The sequence below is a fragment of the Oncorhynchus tshawytscha genome, linkage group LG33 (genome assembly GCF_018296145.1).
Source record: "Oncorhynchus tshawytscha isolate Ot180627B linkage group LG33, Otsh_v2.0, whole genome shotgun sequence".
In the NCBI taxonomy this organism is placed as follows: Eukaryota; Metazoa; Chordata; class Actinopteri; order Salmoniformes; family Salmonidae; genus Oncorhynchus; species Oncorhynchus tshawytscha.
In genome coordinates, this window is record NC_056461.1 from 11,664,276 (window position 1) to 11,678,775 (window position 14,500).

The 14,500-nt window shown below is 42.1% G+C and overlaps 1 protein-coding gene across 2 annotated transcripts; it reads left to right on the forward strand.

The window, feature by feature from the left end:
- The first annotated feature begins 5,053 nt into the window (after window positions 1–5,053).
- Window positions 5,054–9,190, forward strand: ptcd2 (pentatricopeptide repeat domain 2). 2 transcript variants are annotated; one of them, XM_024397233.2, is made up of 10 exons: window positions 5,054–5,202; window positions 5,606–5,698; window positions 5,800–5,929; window positions 6,451–6,568; window positions 6,763–6,841; window positions 6,949–7,040; window positions 7,764–7,877; window positions 7,959–8,033; window positions 8,132–8,245; window positions 8,372–9,190. In XM_024397233.2, exons 1-10 carry the CDS (start codon window positions 5,091–5,093, stop codon window positions 8,594–8,596), a joined length of 1,152 nt encoding a protein of 383 aa, XP_024253001.1. In that variant the 5' UTR covers window positions 5,054–5,090; the 3' UTR covers window positions 8,597–9,190. The 2 variants fall into 2 exon arrangements, with proteins under 2 accessions (XP_024253001.1, XP_024253002.1); XM_024397234.2 differs by having other exon boundaries at window positions 5,078–5,195.
- The last annotated feature ends 5,310 nt before the right edge of the window (window positions 9,191–14,500 follow it).

Here is a 14,500-nt window from a genome sequence, read left to right on the forward strand (position 1 = left end):
TGGCCTTGTAGCCCAACAGAGATCGTCCTTGTCCTTTGAAGAGTGTCTATGGTGGTAAACTGGATACTTGATAGTATTGTGTTGTTTGTTAGATAGATCCTTTGTCCGTCCTTTCCTAGCCCATGTTTACAGCTAGATACCCTAGGAGGTATCACTTCTTTAGTGAATAAGAGTTCAAAGTTCATACGAAGTTGCCATCCTTTAATAAGCTCATGCTATATTCTGGCTGGCAAGTCAGTTAAGAACAAATTCTTATTTACAGTGATGGCCTAACCTGGAACAATTGTGCACCACCCTATGGGACTCCCAATCAGACAACTTTGTACACTCTTGGCATTCTCTCAACCAGCTTCATGAGGAATGTCTTGAAGGAGTTCCCACATATGCTGAGCACTTGTTGGCTGCTTTTCCTTCACTATGTGGTCCATCTCATCCCAAACCATCTCAGTTGGGTTGAGGTCGGGTGATTGTGGAGGTCAGGTCATCTGATGCAGCACTCCATTACTCTCCTTCTTGATCAAATAGACCTTACACAGCCTGGAGGTGTGTTTTGGGTCATTGTCCTGTTGAAAAACAAATGATAGTCCCACTAAGCACACACCAGATGGGATGGCGCATCGCTGCAAAATGCTGTAGTAGCCATGCTGGTTGTGTGCCTTGAATTCTAAATAAATCACTGATTTGTGGAGTGCTGCAGAGATGGTTGTCCTTCTGGAAGGTTCCCCCATCACAGAGGAACTCAAGAGCTCTGTCAGAGTGACCATCGGGTTCTTGGTCACTGGGTGGCCAGCTCTAGGAAGAGTCTTGGTGATTTCAAAATTCTTCCATTCAATGCTGCAGAAATGTGTTGGTAGATCTGTGCCTTGACACAATCCACACAATCCATTTTAGAATTAGGCTGAAACATAATAAAAAAGTGGGAAAAGTAAAGAGGCCTGAATACTTTCTGAATGCACTGAATACTGCTCTTGCACGGTGTACACATCATAGCCCATAAAACATATTCTTCAAGTTTCAGACAGCAACAACAAGAAGAATGCTAACAGAACATAACATTGTAAGTACAAGTAATTATACAAATGGTAAAAAAGGTACATAGATTTTTTAAATATATTTTATATATATATATATATATATATAAACAAATAAATGCAGAAAAGAATGTAACATTATAAAAGTAAATACATGTTTTGTGAGTCTACATTGTCACTGGTTTCGGTACTACGTCTTCTTTCCTCTTTCATAAATTCTTCTGTAACTGTGGCATTTTATGATAACAGTTTCTATTCTAGGGTCTCAAAACTACAGCTGAAATCAACAGTTAAAGTTACACTTACTATATGGTCGATGTCCTCAGATCTTCTTGAGGTTGAGTGCTTTCCAGACTCTAGCTTCAGCTCTTTATCAAATTATGGCATGAGGTCTGCCTGCTCTCCAATGGTCTTGCTGACTTTCTGTGGCTTCTCAAACTGGGCATGGGCCCCTTAATGTTGGATGAGGTATTTTGTGTGGCACATATTGTGTTTGCAGTTCTTGCATCAAATACATTGGTATTGCTCTGGGTCGATTACCTGGAAGACATACAGCATACTAATTCTTTCCAAAGGACCTCTAAGTATCTTGGACTTTGTGCCAGAAGTAATTGTAACAGTGACCTTAAATAATAGGAAAATATGGCCTCTCGGGTGGCACAGTGGTCTAAGGCACTGCATCCCAGTGCTAGCTGTGCTACCGGAGACTCTGGCTTCGAGCCCAGGCTCTGTTGCAGCTGGCCGCGACCGGGAGGTCCATGGGGTGACACACAATTGGCCTAGCATCGTCCGGTAGGGATATCCTCGTCTCATTGCACACTAATGACTCCTGTGGCGGGCCGGGTGCAGTGCTCACTGACCAGGTTGCTACACATTGGTGCAGCTAGCTTCCGGGTTGGATGCACGCTGAGTTAAGAAACAGTGCGGCTTGGTTGTGTTTCGGAGGACGCATGGGTCTTGACCTTTGTCTCTCCCGAGCCCATACAGGAGTTGTAGTGATGAGACAAGATAGTAACTACTAACATTTGGGGAGAAAAACCCTCCCTAACCTGGATGACACTAGCACTAAATAAAAAAAATAATAGGAAAATAAGGTTTGAATATCTGAGATTGTGCATTTTGCAACACATTTGCAATAATAAACGTATGCGCCACAATTGTCAAGGAAAAATAACATTATCTAGGATACAATTGAAGTTGATCAACTGAAGTTATTATTAAATGTGAGCCTGTAGGACTTGTGCAACAATGTTTTCAACCGATATGTTGAGTCTATGAACACTGTAATGACTCATACTGGGACAATAAACAAACAAACAATCTAACAAAGGTTCACCTGTAGCTGCATGGCCTATTGCATTGACAAAAGAGCTGTAGCTATGGTGTTTGAAGGTCGAGCACTTTAACTATGCTGCGATTAGCCTACTTTCGTTGTTGTCACTTACAGCCGATAATAAACCAAAAACCTGTGCTTGTATCAGTTGAATTCCTATATCTTGCGGCTGGTCAACAGTCGCTGGGGTTGGGTTCCTGAATAGGCCTCCTGGCCTCTCGGTGCTTTCCTGAACAGAGACACTTTTGGTACTTCTGGGGGTCGAGACAGCTGCGGCACATCTTTTCCTTCTAACTCTAGTATTGCTCTTTCCCCCACAAAACAGACGATTCTTTCCACATTATTGGCACTTCTTTTATATTTGAGTAGAAGATTGCGACAGGAGCCACATACTGCTTTTGAAAACCCATCACTCAGTGCGACCGGTCCCATTATCTCTTCTTATTAAGCCAGTGTGTAGTCTGGTTGCAATAAAGATGATTTGCCTCTCAAAAAGTTGTGTTTGTTCCTGTTACAGTCGTACGGTTCAACACAAACATGGCAAATGTCAACATATTTTGATGGGGTTTTAATTGCCGATTTCGCTGCAATGCTCACGCACTGTTGCACCTACAACAGTGGTTCCCAAACCCCCCCAGAGTTGTATTTCTTTTTTCAAGCAAGAGTTCCAGCTTTAAACTTACTCTTGGGTGATGGGTGATATATCTGGTGAGTATGTAGCCCATGGAAGAACTGGGATATTTTCAGCTTCCAGGAATAGTGTACAAATCTTTGCTACATGGGGCTGTACATTATCGTGCTGAAACATGAGGTGATGTTCGGCAGATGAATGGCACGACAATGGGACTCAGGATCCCGTCACGGTATCTCTGTGCATTCAAATTACCATCGATAAAATGCAATTGTGTTCGTTGTTTGTAGCTTATGCCTGCCCATACCATAACCCCACCGCCACCATGGGGCACTCTGTTCACAACGTTGATATCAGAAAACCGCTCGCCCACACGACGCCATACACGTTGTCTGCGGTTGTGAGGCCAGTTGGACGTACTGCCAAATTCTCTAAAATGACGTTGTAGGTGGCTTATGGTAGCGAAATTAACATTCAATTCTCTGGAAACAGCTCTGGTCGACATTCCTGTAGTCAGCATGACAATTGCACGCTCACTCAAAACTTGAGATATCTGTGGCATTGTGTTGTGTGACAAAACTGCACCTTGTAGAGTGGCCTTTTATTGTCACCAGGGGAACCCATCCTACTTGAAGGAGCTGGAGCAGTTTTGCCTTGAAGAATGGGCAAAAATCCCAGTGGCTAGATGTGCCAAGCTTAAAGAGACATACCCCAAGAGACTCGGAGCTGTAATTGCTGCAAAAGGTGGTTCTACAAAGTATTGATTGTTGGGCGGTGAATAGTTATGCACACTCAAGTTTTCTGTTTTTTTTGTCTTATTTCTTGTTTGTTTCACAAATATGTTGCATCTTCAAAGTGGTAGACATGTTGTGTAAATCAAATGATACAATCAAAGATCCATTTTAATTCCAGGTTGTAAGGCAACAAAATAGGAAAAATGCCAAGGGGGTGAATACTTTCATATGCCACTGTAGGCCAACAAGTGATATGTTTCAGTTAGATAGGATTTATAGCAATGGTTATCAACTGTACTGCAGGGATGGAACGTAGGTTGCAGAAAATTGTGGTTGTGGTTGCAGCCACAGAGAGGTATTTGGGTGTGCGAGACTTGACATCAGAATAGTTAAACGGTGTGTTAAGGGGTGGTGTCCCATCCTTTCAGGTTGTTGGCCTGAGGTAGGACTAAATAGATTTAAATAGTGGAGTAGGGTCATGTTATTTTTATTTTTTGAGTGTAGTAGTGTTAGATGGTAGGGTTTTTTTTTTTTCAAGCAAAGAATAAGGGAGTACTGACAATGTTTCTCGATGGAGATGCAATGTCTGTGTGCTCAATTTTATACACCTGTCAGCAACAGGTGTGGCTGAAATAGCCAAATCCACTAATTTGAAGGGGTATCCACATACTTTTGGTGATGTAGTGTCCGTATAGCGCCTCCCACATTACCCCATTGTAGTTGAAATGTAAAATGTTTAAGGTAAGGTTACGGTATGGACGTCCCAAGGAGGCCAGATAGCACTTAACATTTCGTGTTTGAGGACATATTTCCATTATAGTGGTCACTCGACTATCTTGTCAATATAAAATAACATATTTGTTATACCATATTGGTTGGAAGCAAATTGTGTATGAAACACTGCCTCCTGCAGGTTATATGACGTTTTGCCTTTCTGTTCAGCATGTGCGAAATTCATTTATTTGACTTGATATAAACACTACCAGACATCGGACAGCGAATAAGAATGGAGATGAGATGGAAAGAGATTGATTATTTTACTCCAAGACAGTCCATTGGTCAGAATAAATATTCGTTTTACGTAGACATTTGGAAATCCGATGTAAAAAAAAAAAAAGTAAACACGGTGACAGGGCGCAGACATTTTGGAATGTACCAACTAAATCGTGAAAAAGTCGAGCATAAAACGTATATATATATATTTCTCCATTGTTACATAAGTTATTAATTGCATGGTAAACAATAACTATAATTAGTCAATGTATAATAGTTTGCTGTGCTTCTAACAAACCCGGCGCAGCGAAAGCAGATTTTTTTCTTCACCCTTGGTTGTCGCAGTAATTGTACAGTCAGGGGGCAACATGGCGCTTGGAAGAATCAGTGTCTGCTTCCGAGTACTGCTTCATGATATTCCCTCAAAGGGATTATTTCGTGGCCTCATACAATCGGACTGTATGACATGCAGGGTAGGAGGTATATGAATAACGTATTTTATGTATATGATGTCATGGTGCCGTTTCTGTGCCGCTAGCGCTTGCTTGTCGACCACCACGGAATCTGTCTCGACTCAATATCAATGTTGTTGTGACGGCGGCTGAGCTGTCTCTCCTGTCATGTTATCATATTTATCTATCTTGGAACTACTTCAACTTTCCATACGAATGTGTAATGCATGCAGCCAATTATCACAAGTGTTGAACTTGTTCAGATAAGTGGGAAAGTACAGTACAGTACCCGGTCCTGTCCAGATGGCCTACAGCTTTTGTCAAATTGACATCAGTTTTTTTGTTGCATTTGAGCTAAAGCCCTTTCTCAACCTTAACCTAATTCATATCCATGTATATGCTGACTACTCCTGTTGCTTCATTCATTTCAGCAAAAAGGCATCTGCTGTCAGAGGATGTTGTCAAGCTACAAGAATTTCAGCAGCGGAAACTGGCAGTGGCTCATCAAGTGTCCGGATCAAAAAGTAGGCTACTAATTCTGATATGACCTTACTGTTTGGATCTAATACTACCGTACCACAACTACTACTTTTTGAAGTTGACAGACCCATGTTATATTCTCCAGGTCATTATATTGAGGTATTTAATCAGAAGCTGATGAAGAAACAGCTAGTATTGAAGGATGAGTTAAAGCTGCTTCTACACCTTTGCCAATCTGCAGAGGACATGGTCACAGCCAGAGGTGCCATCTACAGGTATGGGTCACAGTGAGATACTAGTTTCTTGCTAATGCATTGTGGCCACTGGCCTGATGATTGAGTATTTCATACTTCACATATTCAGTGGTGTCAAACCCTATCCTGAGTATGCTCACAATTAGCTGTCAAAACAGACCAGAAGATGAAGTCTCCTCAACTGTGTTAGCGACAGATAAAGCATAAGTTTGAAATAGTTTAATGCAATCTTGTAGTTTGACTAATGCTGGTAGTCTGGGGCTCCTTAGTGGCGCAGCGGTCTAAGGCATTGCATCTCAGTGCTAGAGATGTCACTACAGACCCTGGTTCGATTCCAGGCTGTATCACAACCAGCCATGATTGGGAGTCCCATAGGGTGGCGACACAATTGGCCCAGCATCGTTAGGTTTTGGCCGGTGAGGCTGTCATTGTAAATAAGAATTTGTTCTCAACTGGCTTGCCTAATAGTTAAATAAAACAAAATTCAGTTGAAATTCGTCATGGTTCTGTGTTTGTATATGTTTGTGTGTTCTGCTGTCCAGGTACCATGAGGAGAACAGAAACGTAGCATTTGGAGAGTTTAAGTTTGGTCCTCTCTTCATGAGGCTGTGCTATGAACTGGGGCTGGAGGAGATGGCTGCTGCCACACTGACAGACAAGGTAAACAATCTATTAATACGCAGTACTTAGACTATAATAATTAATCATCTCTGAATGAACTAAGAATAACAAGTGCTATAGAGATCATATGATGTAATTATTTTAGTGCAGTCCCATAGATTAGGGCATTGATTGAAGTGTACACATACTGTATTTGGTCAAGTTGTAAATATACAATCTTCTTTCTCTAACAGGATTTGAGAGGATTCTTCTCGGACTCAACCTCCTTCAATATTGCCATAGACATGCTGTTTATGAAAGGATTATATGAGAGTAAGTGACATCCTTTTAATAATAAAAGCCAGCAGGCATTCAACAAGAAAGGGTATATTTATAGATGACTGATCTCTGTCATCACTAAACCCTGTCCATACTACTAGGTGGTCTGGATGTACTGCGAGACATGAAGAACCAAGGTGTGCCATTCAACAAGGACACGTTCACATTAGCAACTGGTACTTGCTATAAACTGGTGAGGATTTGTCCACCTTGCAGACATTGTATTGTTCCACCCTATAGACCTTTTCAACTGTCAAAACAATAACATGTTCTATATGCACGCACAACCAAGAGGTTCCAGAGCAAACATCCAGTGCTAGCTAGCTAATTAGTTGGCCAGCTAGCACAAAATAACAAGTTCATATTTCTTGATTCAACCAAAAAAAACAGAACAAACGTGTCATATACACAAATTGACTTGCTACCAGAGAGACACTAAACAAAATCCTAAGACAGTGTTTATTTCCAGTTCATTCTCTTTTTGCTTTGGTGGTGTTAGCTAGTTGCAAATTGGCTAGCACGGCAAATAACCACATAGCTAGCGTGATCAGCGTACCTTGTTAGCCAACTAGATAAATTGTTGGCTGTCGTGAGAGAAATTAATCTAACAAAACTAAATGTAGCTAGCATACGAGTCCAATGTAAACAGGTTTCGTAATGCTTTAGTTGTTAGGAGTGTACTGATAATAAGTAGGACACGTGACATCCTGTCAACTTTGATGGGAAAAAAACAATGCATATTCATGGCATGAGGCTAGTAACATAGCATCTCGCTCAACTGAATACAGGCGGTTGACGTCAACAACCCTCATTGAATATTCCAAAAGGGATTACAATAGTGACATGTATCTTATCAGTATATGCATAACATTTGTCAATAGACAGGTGATGTAATGCCCTGTTTCCTGTTTACCAGAACACTCCAGAGTCCTATAGAATCTGTACTGCCCTGATGGAGGAGGGACAGACCAAAGGACACATGATACCCAGGCACGCCTACTGCTTCACTGTGGCGCTAGCACTTAGACAGGTTGGTCATCCATCCTCTCTCGCACTCTCGCTTTCTCTCTCATATACAAATGTGATTCAGTATATTTTATTTTCCTTCCAGAATGATGTTGAAAAAGCACAATCCATGTTTGGTCAGATTATGAGCACTGACAGCAGAATATGCCAAAATCTCAAAGTGAGTTCTAATATTCAGTCTTCACTATATCTTTGTAATGTGTCTAGCTCCCACCCTGGGAGCAGCCTATTTGATGTAGTTTTGTGGTGGTGTTCCAGGTTCTGATACTGGCTATGGCAGGAGCTGTAAAAGAATCCCTCTTCATCCTGACCCTAGCCTTGGGTTCTAGCACCACTGTCTTTATCAAGAAGCCTGAATTTGCACAGGAAGTGGTGAGAAAAACACCCTACAAATGGATGTTTGTAATGTCTGATGCATAACCTATACATTATTATCTCTATACGTTATTATCCAGTCACAAATATAATTCATCAATACGTGTGTGACGTATTTCTTAGGTGGACCTGGTGCGTTTGCGGAGTGAGGACAGTCCTTTGATGGCGGGTGTGGAGGAGGCAGTGTCCCGTCTCCAAAATGCTGGTCAGGTGACACAACGGAGCCTGGACGAAATGTTGTGTCACACCCCCACGGGGAAGAGGAGGATGCCCATAGGAATGATGGAGGAGAGATTGATCAGCCGGAGGACTCTGAGGCCCCTGCAGTCCACTCTGCTTTCAGAGTGAGGAGGAGGACTAGGTGTATCTCCCAGCATGTTTGAGGGGATCGGTTTGTGGTGCAGAATCGCCAATCTTGACCCCATAATGAGTAGTTATTTGGGATGCAAGGTGATTTGTAGATCAGTGATTCTGTGCAGTTCGACTGCAATGTAGTCATCCTAAACTTTAGCTGTCCCAGTCATGGCCATCTCACACCACTCAAAAGGGACTGAACAGAGATGGTCTCTGAGCTTTGCTCTCTCTCTCTCTCCACCTGGACCTTAGTTATACTGTACCATTCAGTGAAATCAACCTTTCCTCTCAACCAGAGACCCCTCGGTAATCCTTCCTTCTTGGTATTTTTGGTCTATCCTAAAATATGCTTTAGGATAGAACCGATATACTTGTAAGTTCAATGGCTTGGGAGATCCTTTAGAGCCTTTCAGAAAGAATAAACTCCTGGCTGTGGAAAGGCTCCCTTGAATTCAAGGGATGCTCACCGCACATCAATGCAACACTATAACATCAGACATTGACAGCAATGTGTGGAAAGAAGAATGTAAGGGTATGTGAGACACACCTGTAATTGTTTGATCAAAATGTATTAAATATTGAATGCTATAAAAACAGTCTTTTTCTTAGTTTTGATAGCACTAATATTTTTCCTCTACTTTGCTTTGATTCCTGTCACCAGTTCCTCCTTACATTAGGTAGATGCATTTTATTTTTAACATTTTATTTCACCTTTATTTAAACAGGTAGGCCAGTTGAGAACAAGTTCTCATTTACAACTGAGGCCTGGCCAAGATGAAGTAAAGCAGTGCGACAAAAACAACAGAGTTACATATGGGATAAACGAACGTACAGTCAATAACACAATAGAAAATCAATAACACAAATGCGTCATAGATATACCTGAGTAAATCATAACACTCATTATGTATCCCTAAACATTAGCATTACATGCAGTGGTGGAAAATGTACACAACTGTCATACTTGAGTAAAAGTAAAGATACCTTAATAGAAAATGACTCAAGTGAAAGTCACCCAGTAAAATACTACTTGAGTAAAAGTATTTGGTTTTCGATATATTTAAGTATCAAAAGTAAATGTAATTGCTCAAATATACTTAAGTATCAAAAGTAGAAGTATAAATAATTTCAAATTCCTTATGTTAAGCAAAGCAGATGGCCACATTTTCAAGTTTTGTTTTAATTTGCACACTCCAACACTCAAGACATCACAAACAAAGCATGTGTTTAGTGAGTTAGCCAGATCTGAGGCATCAGGAATGACCAGGGATATTCTCTTGATAAGTATGTCAATTAGACCATTTTCATGTCCTGCTATACATTCAAAATGTAATGAGTACTTTTGGTTGTCAGGTGAGCTGTATGGGGTAAAAAATACATTATTTTATTTTGGAATGTAGTGAAGTATATATAAAAGTTGTCAAAAATATAAATAGTGAAGTACAGATAGCCCCGGAAAACTACTTAAGTAGCACTTTAAAGTATTTTTACATAAGTATTTTACACCACTGATCACATGATTGTATCTTGAATGCACCCACCCATTTAATTTTGGCGCTGTAGAGTGCAGTATCTGCAGGACCAGCAAAGATTGTTATAACTAAACCAAGATAAACCACAGCGTGTCGTTTCTGATGGAAACAAATGAGTCATAGTGGGCAGAACAAGCACGTGCTAGTGAGATCCTATTGGGATCCTATGCGTTCCAGTATATTTCAGTTAGGTAACGCCTACTCTGCCAAGGGTGCATGTGCAATACCGCAATTCGCGTTTGCACTCCTAAACAACGCTTCTTTTTTCTTTTTTTACTTTTGCAAAGGGTAAAGTCTACAAAACTTAGTCCACTCTGTTCGTATCATAATTGTAGTTTTAGGAACAGAAAACTTTATTGAGCTGTTTCATCGATGAGAAAATTAGCAGAATTTCGGACAAAATCCATTACGGTCCATCTTCTCCCACTGCTGGCCACTGGGGTTTCTCAAACTACCCGCCAAGCGGATGCTTCTCATTTATACATCCGGTGAAATATCTGTCTCATTGCTCTATCTGTGGTACTAGCCTCTGCTGAGTCCAAAACAACTTGATGTTCCGGTTTTCAGGGGAAATGGAATGCTTGTGACGCACCATCGTCACTAGATACCACGGCCACGAAGTCGTAAACACTGCATATTAATACAATGTATTGAGTTAAAATGTGATTTTAAGATAACATTAACCCTAAGCTTAACCACACTGCTAACCTTATACCTAACCATAACCTTAAACTATGACCAAAAAGCTAAATGTTTGTTTTCATTAGTTTTTTCAATATAGCCAATTCTGACTTTGTGGCTGTGCTATCTAGTTGAAACTGAGACATAATAATAACGCTGTGACGCAACTAACAAGGCGACAGTCTATCTTACCACCTCTGAATGTACTATATTGGTTGAACAATGCAGGAAGGAGAGCGTCCCCTAAAGTGTTTTTTCTTCTCATCAAAACCAGTATCAAAGACCATACAGTATGGTTCTAGAAATTATGCGCCAGTATATAGGTAGTATAGACAAGATGCCGCCGACAGATATGGCAGCTCTGTTTCTATCAACTTTGCAGTATTTTGCTTTTTTGTGTGTTATTTCTTACATTATCAGCCCAAAATGTTTTTTTTGTGTTATTACATACAGCCGGAAATTACTTTTGGATATCAGAGCATCGGTAACTCACCAGTGTTACGACCAGGAATACGACTTTCCCGAATTGAATCCTTTGTTCATACCCCCAGGACAATTGAGGCTGCTCGAAGATGCCGCCGGCGGAGAAGAGGTATTCGGATTGGACTTCTAGTACAACTCAGGAGGCGTGCACAACATCCCATGCTTCCGAGTATATTACTTGCTAATGTTCAGTCTCTGGACAATAAAGTAGACGAGCTCAGGGCGAGGATCTCCTTCCAGAGAGACATCAGGGACTGTAACATACTCTATTTTACGGAATCATGGCTCTCTCCATACAGCAATCTGGGTTCTCAGTACATCGCTCAGAAAGGAATAAAGAACTCTTTGGGAAGAAGAAAGGTGGGGGTGTATGTTACATGATTAACTATTCATTGTGGGATTGTGATTATGTACAGAAACTCAAGTCATTTTGTTCATCCGACCTAGAATACCTCACAATCAAAAGCTGACCGTATAACCTCCCAAGATATTTATCTTCGGTTTTATTCACAGCCGGGTATATTCCCCCTTAAGCTGATACCACAATGGCCCTCAAGGAACTACACTGGACTTTGTGAAAACTGGAAACCACATATTCTGAGGCCGTATTTATTGTAGCTGGGGATATTAACAAAGCAAATTTGAGGAAAACGCTACTGAAGTTCTACTAACACATTGACTGTAGTACTTGCGATGCTAAAACACTTGACCACTGCTACTCCAACTTCTGGGATGCCTACAAGGCCCTCCCCAGCCCTCACTTCGACAAATCAGATCATGACTCCATTTTGCTCATCCCTTCTTGTAGGCAGAAACTCAAACAGGAAGTACCCGTGCTAAGGTCTGTTCAACGCTGGTCTGACCAATTGGAATCCATGCTTCACAATTATTTATTTATTTTTTAAATTTAAATTTAAATTTTTACCCCTTTTTCATGGTATCCAATTGTTTTAGTAGCTAATATCTTGTCTCATCGCTACAACTCCCGTACGGGCTCGGGAGAAACAAAGGTTGAAAGTCATGCATGCTCCGATACACAGCGCGCATCCAACCCAGAAGCCAGCCGCACCAATGTGTCGGAGGAAACACCGTGCACCTGGCAACCTTGCAATCACCATCGTACTGCACACTGCCCTATCCCATCTGGACTATCTACTATCTGGAATACCTATGTAAGAATGCTGTTCATTGACTATAGCTCAGCCTTCAAATCAAATCAACGTTTATTTGCCACGTGTGCCGAATACAACAGGTGTTCACCTTACAGTGAAATGCTTACTTACATGCTTTAACCAATTGTGCAAAAAAGGTATTAGGTGAACGATAGGTAAGTAAAGAAATAAAAGCGACAGTGAAAAATAACAGTAGCGAGGCTATATACAGTAGCGAGGCTATAAAAGTAGCGAGGCTACATACAGACACCGGTAAATCATGCTGATTGAGGTAGTATGTACATGTAGATATGGTTAAAGTGACTATGCATGTATGATTAACAGAGAGGAGCAGTAGCGTAAAAGAGGGGTTGGCGGGTAGTGGGATAAACAGAGAGTAGCAGCAGCGTAAAAGAGGGGTTGGGTTAGAGGGGCACACAATGCAAATAGTCCGGGTAGCCATTTGATTACCTGTTCAGGACTTTTATGGCTTGGGGGTAAAAACTGTTGAGAAGCCTTTTTGTCCTAGACTTCACACTCCGGTACCGCTTGCCATGCGGTAGTAGAGAGAACAGTCTATGACTGGGGTGGCTGGGTCTTTGACAATTTTTAGGGCCTTCCTCTGACACCGCCTGGTGTAGAGGTCCTGGATGGCAGGCAGCTTTGCCCCAGTGATGTACTGGGCCGTACGCACTACCCTCTGTAGTGCCTTGCGGTCGAAGGCCGAGCAGTTGTCGTACCAGGCAGTGATGTAACCAGTCAGGATGCTCTCAATGTTGCAGCTGTAGAATCTTTTGAGGATCTCAGGACCCATGCCAAATCTTTTTAGTTTTCTGAGGGGGAATAGGCTTTGTCGTGCCCTCTTCACAACCGTCTTGATGTGTCTGGACCATTCTAGTTTGTTGGTGATGTGGACACCAAGGAACTTGAAGCTCTCAACTTGCTCCACTACAGCACCGTCGATGAGAATGGGGGCGTGTTCGGTCCTCCTTTTAATGTAGTCCACAATCATCTCCTTAGTCTTGGATATGTTGAGGGATATGTTGTTATTCTGGCACCACCCAGCCAGGTCTCTGACCTCCTCCCTATAGGCTGTCTCGTCATTGTCGGTGATCAGGCCTACCACTGTTGTGTCATCTGCAAACTTAATGATGGTGTTTGGAGTTGTGTCTGGCCATGCAGTTGTGGGTGAGCAGGGAGTACAGGAGGGGACTGAGCACGCACCCCTGGGGGGCTTCAGTGTTGAGGATCAGCATGGCAGATGTATTGCTACATACCCTCACCACCTGTGGGTGGCCCGTCAGGATGTCCAGGATCCAGTTGCAGAGGGAGGTGTTTAGTCCCAGGATCCATAGCTTAGTGATGAGCTTTGAGTGTATTATGATGTTGAACGCTGAGCTGTAGTCAATGAATAGCATTCTCACATAAGTGTTCCTTTTGTCCAGGTGGGAAAGGGCAGTGTGGAGTGCAATAGAGATTGCATCATCTGTGGATCTGTTTGGGCGGGATGCAAATTGGATAGGGTCTAGGGTTTCTGGGATAATGATGTTGATGTGAGCCATTACCAGCCTTTCAAAGCACTTCATGGCTACGGACATGTGTGCTATGGGTCTGTAGTCATTTGGCAGGTTGCCTTTGTGTTCTTGGGCACAGGGACTATGGTGGTCTGCTTGAAACATGTTGGTATTACAGACTCAATCAGGGACATGTTGAAAATGTCAGTGAAGACACCTGCCAGTTGGTCAGCACATGCCCGGAGCACACGTCCTGGTAATCCATCTGTTCCCGCAGCCTTGTGTATGTTGACCTGTTTAAAGGTCTTACTCACATCGGCTACGGAGAGCGCGATCACAGTTATCCGGAACAGCTGATGCTCTCATGCATGCCTCAGTGTTGTTTGCCTCGAAGCGAGCATAGAAGTGATTTAGCTCGTCTGGTAGGCTCGTGTCACTGGGCAGCTCGCGGCTGTGCTTCCCTTTGTAGTCTGTAATAGTTTGCAAGCCCTGCCACATAAGACGAGCATCGGAGCCGGTGTAGTATGATTGAATCTT

Bases quoted from the DNA above. Each gene is read 5' to 3' on its own strand.
- ptcd2 (XM_024397233.2), top strand. From the start codon at position 5,091: ATGGCGCTTGGAAGAATCAGTGTCTGCTTCCGAGTACTGCTTCATGAT. The intron at 5,930-6,450 runs GTATGGGTCACA...TCTGCTGTCCAG, and splicing joins GCCAGAGGTGCCATCTACAG to GTACCATGAGGAGAACAGAA. The intron at 6,569-6,762 runs GTAAACAATCTA...TTTCTCTAACAG, and splicing joins CTGCCACACTGACAGACAAG to GATTTGAGAGGATTCTTCTC.